Genomic DNA, 20,823 nt, shown 5'->3' with positions numbered 1-20,823 from the left:
TTCTTCAACTAGAAAGTGGGACTTGAGTTGCTGCACCCTCACGAGAGGAGGACTGAAGTGTCTACATCCAGTGCAAGGAAGCGAATTGTCTAGGACATTGTGGGAGCAGCTGACTGAGTGAGCCTGGAAAGGGGAGCTGTAAGCTGGTATGAGGACAGCAAGGATATTTCGGGGGAAAGTGACCCTCTAGTTAACATCTGTCCTAATGCACACAGCCCCGTGGTGCTTACACAGCAAAGTAGGCTTTGTTTTGGGCACTACTGTTTGAGTGATGTACTGTATTTTTTATTGTGTATAATTCTGTATAACAGAGGAAAATTGGGTTTTAGCTTACCTGACAGCAGGTACCTCTTAGGGCAATGGCATGCTTGAAACTTACTTCAAAGTATTAACTGTGGTACCATGATGCCTTGAGAACCAAGGCTTGTCATGGGAGGGAATGAAGAGAGAATCCTGGGGCTCTGCTAAAGTGTCTTTTACTGAATTCCTTTGTATGGACAAAGGTGATTTTTTTTGTTTGTTTGTTTGTTTGTTTTCTTGTTCCCCTCCCCACCCCCCTTCCCCATTCTGCCTGGCTCACCAGTTTTTGAATTCAGCATAATTGTTGTCCACAGCTTCCGTTAATTCCATTTTTTGTCTATATCTGGATGTTTTCCCTCGGTTTTGGCATATTAAGATAAAATAAACGTATGTCTTGTCTTACTAATGAGTATTTAGTGTAAACAACAGAAGGAATAGCTAACAACTCTGAGAATGTAAGCCAACGACAGGAATAGACTAAGCATTTCAGCGCTTTGAAGCCAGCCTGTCTACTCAGTGCATCTTTTATTCCTGCAACACTGACTGCTAAAGAGGACATATATACCTGCTTATTTTACTGCAGCTTGTCATTGATGCTACCGGCAACACAGGGAACAGTGTTAGCCATTGTGCAGTAGGACATAGCAAGGACTTTGCATAGTTGTTAAGTAGTTTCTTTGAGGTTTTAATAATGAGAAAGTGTTTCAGATGTAGTGTTTTGGATGTTTTTTTGCAACTCCTGCTGACTGTTGTAGGAGGGACGTTACGTTTTTTAAAAAAAAGAGAAAGCCTACTGAGATGATCCCTTTCATCCCTAAAGCTTAGTAGTTAACAGTATTGAGTGCCATTTGGGGGGGGGGGGGGGGGGGAGGTTTTAGAAACAGAAAAAGGAATCCACAACTTTTAACTGCAGTATTACCATGTCTAGAGTTCTGTCTCTTTTATTAGTGGATTCAGTTAAGTGTTCATGCTGCTTTAACCTTTAAGGAGAAGGAGAAAGGTATTGAACACTAGCAAATGGTTATCTTCTTCCTGCTGGTTATAGAATACTGGGATTAAATATGTAAATGAATTGGGTTTTAAAACACCTCACTAGAAATTGCTTCTCTCTAATCCAGTTCCATTCTCTTGATTTTGCCATTATTGTCATCTCACAACCCCTGTCTGGCAGTAGTAGTTGTCTTTTTCCCCCAGATAACTTCCTTTGTGTTTAAAATTAATGGGCCTTTAAGTATTCCTTCCCTTAAAAAAATTTGAATGTGTTTTATGAAAACCTGAGGGTTACAGAGTTATTGTTCTTCCTCTAAAAAGATGAGGAAATACAGGCAATGTGCAATGAGTACATTGAACTTCAATAGCTGAAGCTACTGAAATTTCAACCTAGGTTATATGGAACAATAAATAGTAACATGAAGTGCAAATGGAATTCTCTCCCCTGGCTCCTGCATCCATGTGTCTCTACTCAGAAAATACATACTGGATTCCGTAATCTATATGCAAAGAAAATAATTATTCTTATGTCTTCCTTCTTATGCGTATCTCTAACTTGGGTTAGTAGAATTATAAGGGACTTAGAGTAGTTATCCACTCCATGCTTTGGGTAAGGCAGAACCAGTAGGTATTTACAGTTTCTGACAGTTGTTTGTCAGAAATGTTCTTGACAAACTCAGATGTTGAGATTCTTTTGGTTTTTTTGTTCTGTTTTCCTGCCAGTTCATGACTTGGAGTTGTATATGAGAAGGAAAATGTGAAAATTTGACAGTGCTGTGACAGATATTTTTAGTGATGATATCTGTGCTGATGAAAGGGTTATCCAATAAATATAAATTGGTTGTATATGTTAAGTTTTGGTCCATTGTTATGTGTCACTGATTTGAATTCTAAGGATAATGCTCTTGCTCAGGGAATCTTGTCTGAAAATGCAGCTTGAATGTGTAATTTTGAAGGAGGAAAATACATTTGCTGTGGAACATAAAGTGGTGAATAAGCATTGCCTGACTACTTCAGTGAAGGGAAAGGAAGGACATACTCCCACCCAGGTGAGTGATTTGGCTGATTTGGAGAAGAATAAGTGACCTCAGCTCAGTTGAAGAGGGTGACAAGAAGACATGCACAGTACAGTCAGGAGAGCTCATAAGCCACTTCTTTGGTTTTGGAGTAGAATATATGACGGGGATCTGTCCACTGCTACCTTCACTGTGGAACAGAAAAATGTGAAATGACACCCAGCTGCCAAAGATGTTAATGATCGTGAAAGATTTTTGCTGGGGGATCAGATTGGTTAGTGCTGAATTGAGGTTTTTGACTCTGTGTAACATCAGTGGAATGGGATTATAGCAGGATAAAAAGCTGCTTAATTCATCACAGTTTAGAGGCAGAATTAATGTGTGCCCTGTAGGCATGGCACAGTGTCATCAGGGGATCAGAAACGGCAGAAAATATGGAGATAGAAGCTGACAGAGGGGAAAAAAAAAAAAGGAAAAAATAAAAGGTGGGGCCCAAGATTTGGTCTGCTGGATGTGAACTCTTTGCTCAGTATGTTCTCCAAATGGATCAAAAGATTTATGGTATGTGGTGCTCATGTCCTGTGATCATCCTCAGCTTCAATTTGGCTATAGAATTACAAGTACATTGTAACATTGCAGCTGGCTGTTGTCAAATACCAGTTAAGTACTCTATCTGTACATTGGCTGCTGAGGTAGCAAAGGACTTCGGTCAAAGCAAATTTGTATTTTTATACTGTATTTTGCAAACACCACATTTTTTCCTCTTCTGAGATCCCTGGTTACTTTCAGAAAAGTTTCAAAACTGGCAGCTGAAGTGAAATTGGTTTCTGAATTTTAGCCAGCAGTACTCCTGTACATTTCTCAAATTTCATTTGATTTTTTTCTCAGACTTTCAGAGGCAGCTGCCATTCTCCACTTCTGAAATTGAAGTCTATGTTAAGTATGACTGGTTATCTCTCCATGTAGTGCCTAGTATACTACCTGGAGGGTTTGTGCCTTGAAAGTTAAACCATGGCTTTAAGTTGAAAACGTAAGGTCTATGGTGAAGATATAATTATTAGGTAAGATTGTGTTTTCAGTTAAAGATTTAACACTGCTTGATACATAACAACTTGAATGGATGTTCTTGTCAGGGTGTACTCTTTGTGTGCTAAAAAGGATCTGATCATACAACTTCTCTAGAAGTAGTCTTCACTCTTCAGTTAGTCCTTGTGACTTGGAAAGTAAATGGGAAGTTTGTAAAGAAGAAGGATTAGATTATTTCTTAGACATATGCAGTTCAGAAGTAGTAGTTTTGTGACCCTACCTAAAAAGCGTAGCTTGCTGCAACGTAGGTGGGTGTTGATGTAGTTTGATGGACACAGCATTAAGGGTTAAAATGAATTTACTGACACATTCACAAAAACTGTTAAATCCAAATGTATGGGTTATTGATGACTATTTATGCCAACCTTAAATCTCACAGAAATATTTCTGTTACTTTTGTCCTGAAGAAAAGCACTGGTGGCAAAGTCTCCACCTTGTCACTCTGAATCAAAGCAAATCACTGCTCTGTCTAGCAAAGAGGTAGTTTTTATTGCAAGCACTGATTTTTTTATTTTTTTTTTTCTAAAGGAATATTGCAGACGAGGATAGAACACTTGTCACAACTGTAAAACACTTTTATGAGTACAGAGAGCTGAGTTAAATTGCATATATAGATCAGTGTTTTACAGCTTCAAATATGCTATAAAGATAAAATACGTACTTAGTTTTGTGAATCAGATCCAAGATGTTAAACTGTATAAAAGTTTGAGAGAAACAGCTATTTATAGATGTGGCTGCAGAGTCTCTGAATCAGATGTATCTTATCTTCCATTTCAAGGTTTTAAATATTTTAAAAATGTACATAAAATATGGAAGCAAGATTTTATATATCCGCTTCCATCGAAGCTTTGAAAAAGTAATTGCTTTCTCCGGTCTTTTTTTTTTTTTTTTTTTTTTTAACCTAACAATTAGATTTACAGTTCAGGAACTTTGGGTTTGGGTTTAGAAGTCAAGCAAAATTTAATGTTAGAAAACCAATGCAATTTTTTACATTAATTTTATCTTCCAAAACCTCTTGGGTTTTGTGGTAGCAACGTGTCTTACCATGTCTCTAGCTACGTGGAGATGGATGCCTGCTTAAATTTTCCACAGGTGAGTGAGAATAGAGATTTCTAGAGAAAATGAGCCATAGCTCAAGAAATGGGAAATCCATTTCTATCACTGAGTTAAGGTCTGACCCAGTGCAAGGTGCCTAGCAATGTGGCTTCTCTTAGCAAACTAATTTGGTGATGGAGTGGTAGCAGGCCTTTTTGAGAGGCTGCGGTACCTCTTTGCTCGCCAAGCCATTCCTAATGCTGCATGGCTTTGTCCCTGTGACGAAGACTACCAACGAGTGTGGGATGAATTCCCCAGGCTTCTCTGGGCGTCCTTTCCATCCTGGACTTTTTCCTACCTTTCGTAACACAACTTTCTGTCCTCAGTCACTGTTGTTTTTTGCAAGCACAGGCTGTTTAGCAGCATTGACTACTGAATATGCTGTTTCTGTTTCTGGCTGCCTGTGGCTCAGGGCAAGAAGGGAACGATGTTTCTGGCTCAGGAAATTGGCATCTACGTTGGCTGAAGTCCTGCGTGTGTCCCAGCCTGATCCCTAATTCTGATGAGCACCGTCTGCGAGCTGCGTAATGAAACAGAGAGGCTCCAATTACGTGATAGTCTGCTAGTACTGAACTGTAAATGGCATCCTGACGCTTTAGCAGTGGAAGGCTGATTCTTAATGAAATTGGCCCCTGCAGTATCTCAGGCAAACAGAGCTGTAACTTTTTAATGACTTCTTGAAGACAGGTCATGGCTTTATAATTATCTCGGGTCTCTGAATATACAGGAGTATTGTTCCATTCCACTCTCAAAGGGTTTTACCCTGTTTTCTCCCAGACTGTAGAAATTGCTTAATGGTTGGGATTGGCGTGTCTTTGGTGTTTATTTTAGTCGTCGTAGCCATAAGTGCTTTTTACCCTTATTATTTGTATGCTATTTTACTACCAGTAAGTAAATTTGCAGCATTTAAGATGATATTTATTAATGACAGGATGCATAGTGTGACCTACTTTTCTGTGCACTACCAGCAGTGAATAAAACCCCTTGGAAGAGAAATGAGAAAACTGCCAGAAAGACTGGTATAAATGATTCACAGAAGACTATATGGTCAAATGCTGTTGAATAATATAGCAAAGCTGTATCACTGAATCTACTGAAAAATATAAAATTTGATTTAAATAAATAGATCATGTGTGCTGTTCAGAAGGTGGGGAAAATAGCAAACGTTTCTTTGATCAAATATAAAATTAGAGTGGTTTTTTCATGTTAGAAAATTATTTACAATGCACTTAAATAGTGTGGTTTTAGAATTATAAGCATCTTGTGGTTACCCTAAGAAGTCTTTGTATTGTGGTCATTCTACAAATAGAGAAAGTTTAATTTTTAAAAGAAATTTAAGAGACAGTTTGATTTGTAGAGGCTGCTTCCCCGCCACCCCCCTGCTGGTCAATTCTGCCACATTTGTGTCAAAAAAACCCCAACAATCCAACCAAACCAAAAATAAAACCCCTTTATTTCCTCCCTGGTCCTGTGGTATTGCAGATGCCTGTCCATTACTTTCCTACACATTGCACCACCTTCAAGGAGCCTTCGTCAAAGGTGGTTTGAAAAGGCATAAGCAGAAAGAGTAGTACTTCACTTTGTGAAAAGCTGCAGGTTGTTGGATGTCTTGCGTATTCCTCTGTGTCATCGTCTGAGGGGATGTTTGTTAAGCAGCGCAGCCAGTCTCCTCATAAACACCAGTTGCAGTAAGTGTGAAGAAAGGTGGTAAGATTGAAAATACTGGCATCTCTCTTTAGCCTTGCCTCTTCTACTTCAGTCTCTTACAGTGCTTGCAACTCAGGAGCATATGAAATAACTCTGAGTCATACTCAGGTGGTAAAAGAGATTAAAATGACAGGATGTATTCAAAAAAACTAGTTCTCACTCTGCTGGGATTAACTGGACATCTTTGGGCACTTATATTTTAGCCTTCATGGTCTGCAGCTCCTGTCAGAAACATTTGGCTTCCAGGCTAGATGCTGCAAAAGCAGAAAAGATGGTCCACCGGGCAGGTGCAGACTCTGAGGACTGCATTTCATGCTGGAGGTGGACAGAAACTTTGAAAAGCTGTAGGCTTGCAGTCCGATAGAAGTTACTAAATTTGGATTTATTAATTGTATTGGTCCTTTACTTAGAAACGTGGAAAAGTTAAAAGTCTCAAACACATTAATTAATAAATTTTATCCAAGGTTAAAGGCAGGAAAAAAAGATGACAGCTGCTTTCACAGCAATATTCTATGCCATTACCTTGTTAGGAGAGAAAAATACCACAAATCATTGTGAATGGTTGGTTAGGTAGATACTAGTTTGAAACTGGTGATTCTGCAATGTATGCTTGGCTATGGCTTTTTAATTAGCAGAGAGTAGTTATTCCAAGAAGACTGGCAAAACTTCTTCACACCTTGCTGACCATACCAAGTGGAGAAAGAAAATAAGAATTTGAGTAGTGGCTAGTTTGTCCTAATCTGAGAGCTCCAGCACTTTTAAATTACACATCAGTTCTAAAGATGTCTTTTTTTTTTTTCTGGTGGATGACTGTTTACTTACAATTTCACAGTTCTTGTGCATTATTGTACTGCAGCATCTCTGCTTCTCAGAGTCAAATGTGTATACATATTCCCTCAGCTTCTCTGTAGCATTTGTGTAAGTGGATATTTGGAATATCAAGCTCTAAAGATTTCTTTTAGCTGAACTAGAAGACAGAGGGCAGAGTAGAGTTTTCTTTATAGTGGCTTATGCAACTTTTGTGGTGTCTGTCTGATTTTTGTGAAGAACTTTATAAACATGGTTATTTACTCTTTTCCTTTGGGTAAGGTAGATGCTCGTTTTGGTAGAGCTATAGTCAAATCTACATTTTATTAGACATTTTTTATAATTCTAGAGTCATGGAATAATTCGTGTGTGACAGGGCCTCAGCTCGTCTGGTCCAACCTCCTAATCAAAGCAGGGTTAGGTGTAAGGTCAGGCCAGGTTGTTCAGGGTTTTATCCAATTGAGTCTTGAAAAACTGCAGAGATGGAGACTGTACAACATGTCTGGGTAACTTGGTCCACTGGTGGACTGTTCTCATGGTGTAAAAGTTTTTCCTTGCATCAAATCTGATCCTCTCATTTCAAATTAGACTTACTGGCTCTTGTCCTCCCGAACCCTGCGCCATTATGAAGAGCCCAGCTCCACCTCCTGGAGGCCTCCGTGGAGGTCCTGTGTTGGGTCCTCCCAAAGCCATGTCTTCTCCAGGCTGAACAAGCCCTGGTCATGCAGCCTCTCCTCATAGGGTTAGTGATCCAGTCCCTACCAGCTTGGTCGCTCTCCCCTAGACTTGCATCTTTGTTGTAGTGGGGGGACCAAATCTGGGGGCAATGTTCTGGATGTTATCTGAATGTTGCATAGAGGGGGGTAATCCCTTCTCTTGACTGACTGGCCATGCCCCTGCTAATGCAGCCAGGAGGCTGGTGGTCCTCTCTGCTGCCCAGGTGCTGCTGGCTCATGTTCAGCTCACTGCCCACCAGCACCCCATGGCCTCTTCCACAGAGCTGCTCCAGCCCAGCAGTCCCCAGGCTGTATCGTTGCAGGGGCTTGCTTCTCTACAGGTGCGGGACTTTGCCCTTGCTGAATTTCGTAAGGGTCCTGTTGGCCCATTCATTGCTCCAGCCTGTCTGGGTCCATCTGGGTGGCAGTCTTGCACATAAGCATATCAGCTGGTGTCCTCAGGGTGGTGTCATCTGTAAACATGATGAGCGTTCACTTTTGCAGAGCATTAGTTAAGGTGTTGAGCAGCACCGGTCCCACAATACATCCCTGCTTTGTGCAAGGTATCTTTAAATAGTGACTTTCACTCTATCAACAAGCCTAAGTTTAATACATCAAAGTAGGATGGCATGGCTGCTTGGCCTTTCCGTAGGAGTTGCCTTGTGCCTGCTGTTTGAAGACCAGCCTTGTGCAGCTGTTTTTATTAGGAAAACAAGGGCAGATGAGAGATCCGAATAGCTACTGTCCCCTCGCTCACAGTTGTAGGTGCCAGCACATTACAGTTTGTAGACTGCTTAATTGGGATGGATAAATGTGTGGTGGAGTGGTTTAGATGGAAAGGGAAGAGCACCATGAGGTTTTGATCACTTGGGAGTTTTTGATCTCTCTGAGATACCTGTTGTGGGGTAGTTATGTTGTTTAAGTAACGTGACCGAGAGTGTAATATTGGTGTAAGAAAAAGATTTATTCTCTTTCATAAATGCAGTGACTGATACATGATATTTGTGTACTCCACTCCGTGCCTGACATACTTGTGCCTTTCCCGCTCTCTTGTTATCCCCAAATTCTGTAATCTGTAGGCAGTTTCTTAAAGGAAGTGCAACTTTTGTCTACTTTCAATTTTTATGCCATGGAGATCTAAGGGTATCGCTGAGTATTGCCGGCTAAAGCAGTTCTGGAGTCTGACATCTCTGCTTCAAGAACAGAACATACATAAACAGTAAAACCTGTACAACCTCAGTTAAATAACTATTCTTCAGAAGTGGCTTTTCTTGGGTTAAACTTGGGCAGCTTCAGGTAGATGGAGGTGCTGGTTCTCAGGAACTGAGCCTGGGAGCCAAAAAACCTTATAAACAATTGGCATTGTCTACCTGTTCTTGTGATGAATGTACACAGCATAAAAGCTTGATAGTGTGTGGCCTTAACCTTGTATTGTTTAATGATTGCTCTTCCCTTTTTGGTTGAAAAACAAAAGTTTAAAATATTCAGTTACATCATTTACTATTTAAACATCATTTTTACTCTTTCCTTTTTTCTCATTTTTCAGTGACAATGACAAATATTGGAGAAAAAGGTAAGATTTTTATTAGCTGTTTATAAGTGGAATTCATATATCAGGGTGGTATAGTAGTTTACTAGTAGAATTGAGATACACATCTAACCTGTTTTAAATAAGTGTATTTTTTGTGTTCCTCAGCTCCTTTTATTATTCTGCTGTTCCTGAATATTGCTTTAGCCATTCCAAATAGAGATGAGGAAAATTAGAACTTTTTGCTCTTCTTACTGGCTTTCTGAAGTGTCAACTAAAATAATCCTTATATTCTGTTTTTAAAAATTTTTCATAACAAGAAGAGATCTTGTAAAACCAGGACTTCTAAAGATGAGCAAGATGTTTGTGCAGAATGTAACATACTTAAATGGGAGGTGATTTTTTTCTGCAGTTTCTTTTTAGCCAGTGTATTTGAAGAAACAGAATCGGATACGTAATCTTTTCAGAAGATAATAAAACTGCCTGATTACCTGTTATTAGAGTTCCTACCCCGAGGATGTAGGATGTTTAGATTGCTTTTCCAGATGCTATTTTAATACTACAGCTCAACGTGGAAGTGTCATGTGGGGCTGCGGAGCTTTTGGAGGAAGGGGTTGGGGGTCAGGAGACAAACTGTATGTTTTTTATGTTTGTGTAATTCCAGCAGGTTTTATTAAGTCATTGGTGACTCCCTCACTTAGAAAAAGTGTTTGCCATTTAAGAAACATTTGCTTGAAAAACTTTTTTCTGTTTGGTGATCTGTCCTCCCATATGAGTGCTTAAGCCTATCTGCAAACTTCAGCACCTGCAGACTTGGAAATAATTCCAGTTTCCTGCTGCTCCATAGTGTGTGTGTGGGAGATGAGTGTGTTGTTACGCATTGCTCACAAAACACATTAGGATTATCAGCAAAATGCATTGGGGAACATTAAATTTCCTTATTTTTAGCCACTCAAAGCTTTGGTGAGCTTCAGCCAGTCAGGAGAAATTTACCCTGGCTGTGCTTCTGCCCTAAGTGTTTTTAGGGGTGAAAACTGGGGAAATGGGGCTCAGCCCTACTACAGATTGCTGCAAATCTCCAGGCAACTCTGGCTGTGCTAGCTATTTGTAAATGGGTTGCCTTCAAGCAAGGGATATGCCATTTGGGTTTGGGTTTGTTTGGGTTTTTTTCAGAAAAAGTGTAAAATAGGATTTCTGCCCAGGGAGCTGCAGACAGCTCTTCTTTTTCTGTCTCAAGGGAATTGAGGTTCCTGCGTTGGACTCTCAACACCCACAGACCCAGTGGAACAGCTGGGTGGCCCAGGGTCTCCATTGCGGGGCAGGGAAACTGGTGGGTAGGGAACGTGGTGGGTAGGTAACCTGAGAGAAGTGACCGACTGGGACCTGGGACAGGTTGGAGAACTGAGGTGCAAGAGCAAACAGTAAGAGCTGAAGTCTTGTGCAGACTTTCAAGGGGAAACATGGGATAATGTCTTTAGCCTAAAATTTCGTCTTCCTCCAGTAGTCTTTTTTAAATGTATGAAAGAGGAATTTTCTTATCAATCACAGTTACCGTTATTCTCGCAACAATAAAATATAGATGAAGATTAGTAAATGCATAGTGTACAGAACTGATGTAACTTGCCCTACCTTGCCCTCCTCACTTTATGCCATGAATATACTGTTGTTTAAAAAAATACTGATTTTTCTCTCTCTTTTTTTTTTTTTTTTTTTTTTTTTTGAGTAAATCAGGGGTTTTTAGAGTGGATGGAAATGTTCTGATAAAAATGTGGACTGTTCCTGACAGATGCTTGTGAAATAGCAAGACGATCATGTAGTATATTATGCTTGATGTGGAGTCCAGTTCTATTACTTATACTGATGAGATTTTTTTTCCATTTATAGATATGGCATATGGCTCTTTTCCCCTGTCATCCCTAAAGCTTTGTACAATGTTGCTCCTCAGATTTTGTTAGCTTTTGCTTATTATTTTTTAACTGCCTAGTGAATAAGAATAAATATTTACTGTGTTGCTGCTTTTTTGCGTAAACAAACTTCAACAGCAGAAACATTTAATCAGTGTTACTTTTGAGGCAAAACTACAAAAACAAGAACATGCTGTGCTACTGTGCCTTCATTTATACACACAGTCATGCATGTATTATGGAAAATTCTCTAGCGCTGAATAGCATTATGTGTATAAAATCATGCACTAACCATACAAGGGCAACATTTCAGATTGTGTAATGGAAGTACACAAGTTTCCCTTTATGATTTTTTTTTGATGATCTTATGAATTTATAGAAGTTGTATAAAGATTATTTGACTGTGAAGCTTCCCTATAACCTTGAGTTCTCTATGATGTGAGTTCATCTGTATGGCATGGAAATGGTATTTTTCACTGTTGCTGTTGTAGCTGTCCTTTATTTGCTGCTTTTCTGCCCAAGGAAGAAAAATCCAAGGAAATACTCTTTCTTTTACATTAGAGCAAGTTAATCAGGCGATACAAGTTTGGGATTTACTATTTACTGTAGTCAATTGCTTAGGACAGTGAGAGCTTTTAAATGGAAACACCTCTCCATCCATAGCAGGCTCTTTGGAAAAGTTAATGTTACCTTCTGTATTCTAGTTAAACAACTCAGCATGGTAAATGTTGACTGGTATTATTAAAAAAAAAATATCTAAGACTAAATCACTGGCTGTGAAGAATATAAAGTAGTGAATGAACAGTTGAATTTAAAGAACCTGCAGATTTTTAAAAGCCACCCTACTGGCCTCCCTCCTAAGAATCTAGCAAAACAAGTTAACTTGTTACGGTTGCTGCTCAGGTATCGTATGCAAGTCCACTCAGACTTCCCTCACTCTAGTCGTCGTTTAGGTAGCTATACTTCCTTTTGTTTTGTTGTTTTTTTTTTTTGGGGGGGGGGGGTGTGTTAGTTTTTTGTTTGTTTGGGGTTTTTTGTTTGTTTGTTTTGCATGGCTAGCAGTTTGCCTATATGGTTTATAAAGCTAAAAAACAGAGATGCGTCAGTTAAATAGAATTTAACAAATGTGTAAAGGGACAGTGCTTGCTAAATAATTATGGGTCTCTAATAGGCTATTAATTGTTCCCCTCAAACTTCTGTAATACATGTAGCCTATATCATGGCTTTCCCCACACAGTCTGTATTGTCTCATGTAAAGTTGCAGTGCGGTATTTTTGTTGCAAAGCTTTTGCAGAGCTGCTGTATTTACATCTGTTAGAGTAACTATCTGTGATATGTACAGCATCCGTTTGTAAGTATTATAATATCACTGGTCTGTTTGTATTAATTCTGTTCCTTTTTGATTTTAGTTGTGTGCCTGGTTGCTTACCACATATTTTTCATGCTGTTCGTCTGGTCATATTGGAAAACAATCTTTACGCTACCAATGAATCCTTCAAAAGAAGTAAGATAAACTTAACTTTTGTTTCTGAATTACCCTAGTCAAATGCCTGATTTTGTAGTATTTGAGTAACCTCTTAGACTCTGATCTCATGTGTAGAAAAATACAGATGGTGGTTATAGCTTCTTAATAGGAGTAAGTCAGATTGCAAATAGCGTAATGATCAAGACAAAAAAAAATTACACCTCTAAGTTATAGAGGTTTTTAATAAATTTTTAAAATTAGATAATATTTATGACAAGAAGAAAAAAACCTCTCCACTTGAAAAATATGAGTAAATTGAACTAGCAGTTTAAATCTTTGCATAGGAATATAATACTTTTATGTGGGAAAAAATATATTTCCCTGTGTTTGACATACTGCATGTCAGCATCTGTCTGTTGTCCTCTGAATTAAACCTTCTTCCCCATCTGTTCTGGTATGAAGGAACTTGGGGGTTGTGGCATTAGCGCACAACAGGTAAGCTGATGCTGGGAAGCCATGGCTGGCTAAGCAGCAAGGGAGCTAGTATAGAACAGCTGCGTGGAAGAGAAGTCTGAGTAAATACATCCCCAAGTCTAAGTCCAGCTAGTAGAGAAGTGTTAAAGAAGAAGGATCCACTTGTCTTGGAGAATATTAAGATGCAAAACCGTGTTCAACATGATATAGCCTCTAGGTTATTGCTTTTAGTACAGTATTGGGGTTTTTTTATTCTTTTAATTTCACATTCTTTCTAACATTTAAAAAAAAAAAAAAAAAAAAAAGAAAACTGTCAATAGCCTTGATAAAAATCCTCCCCATGCAGCTTGGTACAACAGTGCAACTTTTTGGCCCCTTCCATCCTGTCTTTTTACAGAAATTTCACAATCCTTAGTAGGCCATACAACCTCTGAGGTCAAGAGGAATCATGCTGCGGCTGCTCTGGAGTTTGAAATATGCACAAAGCCAATACTTATTTTAGCATGGACTCATAACTCTAGCTCCTATAACTACCATGCCAACACAAAATAAGTAGCTTGTGATTTCTTCTATCTGTTGTGCAGAAGTTCTTTTCTGAATAGTTTTCATTCACTAATAAGGCACGTAATTGTGGAAACAAGTAGATAATTCAAAGTAATTGGCATCTTCCTAGAATTTCACGCTGCAGTCTTTACTACAGCTTGGGGCGCAGAGGAGCTAAATAAATTAAGAACCTACTTCATTTGGTAATTACATAGCAATATGCATGTATATGGTGACTGTAGCGGTAATTAGAAGGTTTTTCAAATCAGTGGGCTGATGCCAATAAAAGGCTTCCAAAACATTTTGACAAATCCTTAGTAATCATAGTGGAATTCCAAAGCCATCATACAATGCTACTGGAGAACTTCAAATGGGATATTAAAAGTAATGAAGTTGGGTAATAGAAGGCAATGTGTAGTGTTTCTGTGTTCTTTGAATTTACTGTTGCTGGCAGTAAGTGACTTCTTTGTTGTTTGTGTCTTTTTCCTAATCTACTAGAGTAGTGTTTTTAAAATTTTATTAGGGTATTTTGTAATGTTAAGTTACTTCTTGGCTTCCAGTTTCTAGGATCAAGTCTGTAAACATAAAAGGTTGTATTTTCAACTTAACTAAACTGACTTATCAACTATAGCAAATGCTCATTTGAAGACTGAAAAACAAATAAAGCTTTTGCGTTTTATTTTCATGAATACTGCAGCTGGTGCAAACCACATAGCCTCTTATGTTTCTTTTTAAGCTTATTTCAACTTTTCACACATATGAAAAGCACTAAAGTTCTGGCTGCAGTTTCTCTTTGAGAGACTTTGAGACACCACTTTGGTGTGTACCAGCTACAAGCATTGCATGAGGGTGGGAGAGAAGATGATTTCCCAGGCAGGAAGGTTTTGTAAGCTTAGGACTTCTCTGAGAACCAGTATAAAATGATGGAGCAATAGCTCTGTGTACATCAAACAAGAAGCATTAAAAAAAAAAAAAGTATTCTGAACCAAGTTTCTGCCGTGAGAAATCCCAGAAGGAATCCTATGTATCCCAATATAAGTTAATTCAGGTGTTGGCAAGAGTGGATTCTTGCTAGGGGAAAAAATGAAAGGTGACCTGAGAAACTCATGCTAAACAGTGAACCTCCAGCTTCTGCTGGAAGATTTTGAGCTTTGTCAGGAAAGTAGAGTGGTACCTTCTCTATGGAGGTGCAAATAGGCTCCTAACTGTATGCTTCTTTCTGCTTTCGTAGTTTTATATGCATCACTTCCATTTAGGAAAAAATTTAATATTATTGTAATGACTAGCCTTTCTGTAGACATAAACACTATGCAGAGGGCTTCTGCTTCTAGTACGGGTTAGAGACAGACACTCTTCCTGCCAAATACAGGCTTCTTTTCAGAGGGAATTTTGTGTCCTGTTTCTCTGATAGAGATACCAAAGACTTCGGTATCTGCCCATTTCTAGAAGCTGCAGTGACAACGCTGACTATGTTGGTGTGTTGCAGAGGACTTTAGAGTATAAGAAATTTGGACTACTTCATGTACACCATGCATCTCTTTCAGTAATTTTTACCCTCTCAGCTCTTACTAGAACAGTGTTTGTTGCCACTTTGGGTAGTGACAGAGGTTGCCCTTTAATGCAGGAAGATGTTAAGACGTGGTTATTCTGTCATACAGGACACCCATCTCTTCCTTCTGTCAGTCAATCTCTGAAGTAAAAACATCCTAACAGACACCTTCATGAAGAGAATAGCAATTCTTGAGTGGCTAAGAGTAGAAGGGAGAATGCCAGACACCAGAGGAGAAATAAAGCTATCTTCTCTGCTATTACTAGTAGCGTATTTTCTTTCAGTTAAAGACTGACATCCCTAGCTTATATTCACTGGCTAATACTGAGTATTGCAGAAATTAATTAACTGACCTTTCAAGGGAATGGTAAGCTCTTTCTTGATCCTTCTCTTGAGGAGTGTTGCTTATTACTTCTAGAAGCATTCAGTATTGCATCAATACCAAATCAGAAATAATTTTAATTTTGTCTTCAGTTGCCATAAACTAAATTAGTGGTCTTAGGAACACTGGGTTATTTGCTGTAATACCTTGTATGTGCTGCTAATCCATCTTTTTATAATGAATATTTATTTCTCATTACATCTCCACAGATACTTACTTAACTTGAAATTCGCTAACATATCTTTTGATTTTTAAAAATTATTCCAGTTTCATCTATCATATTCAGACAAGGAATCCCTAGAGAGGGAACCTAGAGGTGAATCCCAGCAAGAAGTCTTAAGACGGGCAGCCAAGGATCTTCCTATCTATACACGGACAATGTCTGGAGGTAAATAGGTGTTCAGGAGACCACCAAAGGCAGGTGTCTTGATGTACTACCTAAACTAATTAAAAAAAATATTCAAGGGTTTGGATTGTAGGAAAGAGCTGCTTTTCATACTTCATAAAATAACAGTGACCCAAGAACTTAGCTTTAAGGTAGCTGTATGCAGCTGTATTTATTCAATGGAAAGATTGTTGGAAAGTAAATTGCTGCATACAATTTAGGATTTTAAAATGGATTGACAATGTCTTGCTAAATGTTTGCAAACTGACATTAACAAATAGCTTGTAATGCTAACAAACTGCAGAAGAGGCTGTAGCAGTCTTTAACTGCATAGATTTCTTCTTTCATAGGTTAAAAAAATTAAAAAATAATAAATTAATTACTATCTGCATGTCATGTATAGCTAGATAGATCACAGTAAGAAACTGTTTTACTTGCTGGTTGTTCAGTTGCAAGAATAAAAGTTCTTCCAAACTAAGAGTTAATAGTAACCTACTGATACTGTAAGTTTGTGAACGCTGGCTAGCTAAGCAAACCCGAGATAATCTCATATAGTAAATTAAAGCTGTTAGAATAATAGCTTAAAATAGCTATATTGTTGAACAGTCTTTAAAGGTTTTCCAGTCTAGTAGGGGTTTTGTGGGTTTTGTTGGTTCGTTGGTTGTTTTGCAGAGCTGAGGGGTTTGGAAGAAAAAACCCTGATTAGCATGATTAGCAGAGATTGCAAAAACTGAGCTTTCTGGGTTCACTCTGCTAGATGCAGCACTGCAAGTACTTAAAAAATGCTTCAATATTTGCAGCTGCTTCTGATCATGCTGAAATGCTTTCCTGGGGTTCTGCTGGGCTGAGCTGCTAGTATTTACTTTTGTGCAGACTTCAGGAATCAAAATGTGTAACTAACTGTACATTGAGATCTAATCTTGGAACTTTTTTCTTTAGCAATCAGATACTGTGACAGATGCCATCTTGTAAAACCAGATCGTTGCCATCACTGTTCTGTATGCGACAAGTAAGAAAATATTTTAAATAAGTGGTTTTCTAAATTAATGTTTTTTTCCTTGACACAGAAGCTTTTATTTTTTATGCATAGATTTTTCAGGTTTAATGTTTTGGCAGGTAAACTGGGTTTTTTTCCTTATTTTTTTCAGATTTAGTTTTTATTTGCTTATTCCTAAGGAAGTCTGTAACTTACTCTAATTCGTTTCATGGCCTTCTTGATGCCAACATGGATTACATGGTCTTATACATTCTTTACATATGGTTAAAAATTATGAATATTAATAAAGAACTTTCCTTAAGAATGTAACCAAAATAGCTGATAAACAAAAATTTGCTTCTTTTGTTAGAATCTGAATAAAGATCACTGCCCATCTCAATCTAATCATGATGTCACTTACATCTTACCTGAGGTAATAAACTTAATATCCTATTTTTCATTGGATAACTTGCAGGTTATTTTTGTTTAAAGAAAGGAAACAACCAAGCATCCTCCATTTCTAAATGAAGCCGTTAAAATAAAGTTTTTGTTTGTCTAACACAAAAGGAGGTTCACCTCCATATTTCCCAGAAGTCTAATTGCTTTCTAATGGAGTCTTTCTTTTGGCTGTTCTTCTCTCTGAACTTCCTCCAGTTAGCTAGGATGTCTGTGTGTTTCTCCACTCTTGCCCCCAGTGATTTAAATCTCTAACTTTAAAAGAAAGGGCTTCCTCAAAGATTGATTTATTCTTAGCTTTAAGGCTGTTCCAAATACTCGTCAGCTGATAATGCATCAAACCTTCCAATATGATTGTGAGGCAGAGAAGACTTTCCATTTTGTCCAGCAAGACAGCAGAGGCACTGAAAGAGTAACTGAGTTGAGACAGAAAGAGGATCTTGGTTGTGTTGTATGGGATGGTGGTTGTAAGTCAGGAACATTCTCCACCCCTTTTGTCTGAGCAGGGTGGAGAAAAAGGGTGACCTGTGTTATCCTATGAAACGTGAGTGAAATTTGCAGAATGCCAGTAGTTAGTTTTGCAGAATACCTTAATTTTGTCCTTTACCTTGTCAATATTCACTTGCTTCAATTATATCTGATATTCTTGTACATGTTTTATTAATGGAGAATGATTAATTGCAAAAAATGTTTGTGTTTTTTCATGCAAGGTAAGTTTTTAAATACCTTGTGTGCATCTGTCTATTTCTATGTAAGTAAATCATGTACTTGGAAGTATATTTAGTTGTATCACTAAGTGTATAGTAATTGAATTAGCCCAGTTTCTAAGGCTCTGTCAAAGAATAAATGATAGTTGAAAACCTATTCAGAATAAGGACCAAATCCTAAAGTTGAAGTTATAGATTGCATTTTCTTAAATCTCTAAGCTCTTGACAGAACAAGTGTTTTGAGTTTGGGTTACCTATAGTTTACTTGTAGGTAAACTATCTTATATGAATTTAAATAGACATCTTGTTAAATAGATTAGGTAACCAATGGTACATATGGGCAATGGTACATGTGGGTAATTCCTTATCTGTATGTGAATAATTTAAATCTGACACGTAACTGTGCTTCTGACTTTTTTTTTTTTTCCCCCCCTCTTTTGCGTTTTGCAATGCTTGGAATTCTGTTGGGGTTCTTTTAAGATGCATCTTGAAAATGGATCATCATTGCCCTTGGTGAGTGTACTGTTGGCTTTCTTTTCTTGCTTTTCTTGGTAAAATAAACTCTTGAGGGGCCTGTTATGAAGGTGATGCTTCACTATTCCTAGAGTTAGATGCTTATGTGAAGTTACTGGTCTTGCAGGACCATTGGAGTTATTTACTATATGTCCTCTGCCTAGTTGTGAGATGTGGAAAGAAGTTCATGTGTCATTTTTCTTAGACCTTTCAGTTAGGTAACTCCATGTTTTTACAGTTAGGATGAAGTAGACTTCTGGTTGGTAAGAAAACTTCTTTTAAGAATTGCATCTTTTCCATGTGGACTTGGAGTATTACCGTGGCTAAGTTGCATTGAATGATGAAATACTACCCTATGTTGAAAACCAAAGGGAAGGGCTGTGCCTTGTTCACCTTACTGAAGCTCCCAGGACAGCGTGAGTGGGCTTGCTGGAAACAGCAAGTTAGCTCTTTTAGTTTTATGGGTTCTTTGTTTTGTCTTGTTTTTTCTCCTCTATCCCTCCCACCCTCCCTCCTTTTGGTGCTGTGTCAGCCTGCACAATGGTTTTGTTTTCCTGTCTTTTCTCAGCAGCCCTTGGAACCAGTGAGTAGACAGGATGTGTAAGTGTCGTGGTTTAACCCCAGCTGGCAACTAAGGCCCACACAGCCGCTCGCTCACTCCCCGACTCCGTGGGATGGGGGAGAGAATCGAAAGGGTAAAAGTGAGAAAACTCGTGAGATGAGATAAAGACAGTTTAATAGGTAAAGCAAAAGCCACACGTGCAAGCAAAGCAAACCAAGGAATTCATTCACTGCTTCCCATCGGCAGGCAGGTATTCAGCCATCTCCAGGAAAGCAGGGCTCCATCACGCGTAACAGTTACTTGGGAAGACAAACGCCATCACTCTGAACATCTTCCCTTCTTTCTTCTTCCCCCAGCTTTATATACTGAGCGTGACATCATATGGTCTGGAATATCCCTTTGGTCAAGTTGGGGTCAGCTGTCCCAGCTGTGTCCCCTCCCAACTTCTTGTGCCCCCCCCAGCCTCCTCGCTGGTGGGGTGGTGGGAGAAGCAGAAAAGGCCTTGGCTCTGTGTAAGCGCTGCTCGGCAGTAACGAAAACATCCCTGTGTTATCAACACTGTTTTCAGCACAGATCCAAAACATAGCCCCATAGTAGCAACTGTGAAGAAAATTAACTCTATCCCAGCCAAAACTAGCACAGTATTTAATTTTATGTCAGTTTGGCAGGTATCTCATGGAAATAATTAAAGATAATTGTTTAGTAAGGTCCAGGTTAGGAGTATTGAGTGGTAGATGGCAGTTCTTGACCACATGAAACCAATGAGAAAAGAAGAATCTCCTGTGTTGGACAAACTGAATGGTAGATGGTTCTAAGAAGCTGGTTTGACCTTCTTAAATCAAATTCTTGGGCAGAGGAGACTCCATCCTGGGGGAGGAGGAGTTGCTGGGCTCCTCCTGTTTGTCTTGGTCCTGACTACAGCCTCTGACATAATGCAGTATGATTTAAGAATCTCCCCTTATTTTGCGGCTACGTGGTAGATAAAATTGAAAGAAATATTTAACAATATAGGGTAGAGTTAATTCCTACATATTTTTTTGCTGTAGGGATATCAGCATGTGAAACTTGATGATGCTTAATGTTAGTAGTGCGCTTCTTAAACAAACAAAACGGATAAAACTGTTGAATGTGGAACAAATTTCATATGAGAAAAAAAGGCAGTTTTCTTTTTTCAGCCTTCTTATAGTTGTCTTGTAGAAAGCTATAAAAAAAACAGCTGTCACGCTATTCCTGACAAAGTATCAGTGAAAAGTCTCAATATTACTATTATTATTCAGTATTATACACACTTCTCATAAGCTTTATGGTCTGTTTGGGATTTTTTGAGTTGTCCTGCCTTAGAATAGTACATGAATATGTCCTTCATGTAAACTTAAATTTCAAAATAAAAATCCATTGCATCAAATAACAAATCATAAACTGAGCTTTTAAGTGTTGTGTAAAGGGGCAGTGAAGTGGTATTTCACTAGGGCATAGACTTCTAGAAAAATAAAGTCCGTTTTCATCTCAGTAGCATTTGCTCATCTTACCTGTTTGCAGACTCTTTGTATCTAAACAACATAAACATACCCAGTTTGAGAGAGTATTTACATTGCTCATTGTTTTTAAGCTAATAAGCAATGGGTGCAAAAAGAAAAAGTAGAAATGGAGAAAGTACTTGAA

The 20,823-nt window shown here is 38.5% G+C and overlaps 1 protein-coding gene across 1 annotated transcript in view; it reads left to right on the top strand.

Annotated features, from left to right (window-relative positions):
- Window positions 1-20,823, top strand: part of ZDHHC2 (zinc finger DHHC-type palmitoyltransferase 2) — a 37,921-nt gene that overhangs the window by 1,788 nt on the left and 15,310 nt on the right. Inside the window, exons 2-6 of the mRNA XM_049790905.1 lie at window positions 9,264-9,290; window positions 12,559-12,653; window positions 15,830-15,950; window positions 16,887-16,956; window positions 18,567-18,599. Coding sequence (XP_049646862.1) covers window positions 9,264-9,290; window positions 12,559-12,653; window positions 15,830-15,950; window positions 16,887-16,956; window positions 18,567-18,599 — 346 coding nt within the window. The remainder of the gene's footprint in view (window positions 1-9,263; window positions 9,291-12,558; window positions 12,654-15,829; window positions 15,951-16,886; window positions 16,957-18,566; window positions 18,600-20,823) is intronic.

This window comes from Accipiter gentilis, chromosome 3 (genome assembly GCF_929443795.1).
Source record: "Accipiter gentilis chromosome 3, bAccGen1.1, whole genome shotgun sequence".
In the NCBI taxonomy this organism is placed as follows: domain Eukaryota; kingdom Metazoa; phylum Chordata; class Aves; order Accipitriformes; family Accipitridae; genus Astur; species Astur gentilis.
This window is presented reverse-complemented; position numbering and strand designations above follow the sequence as displayed.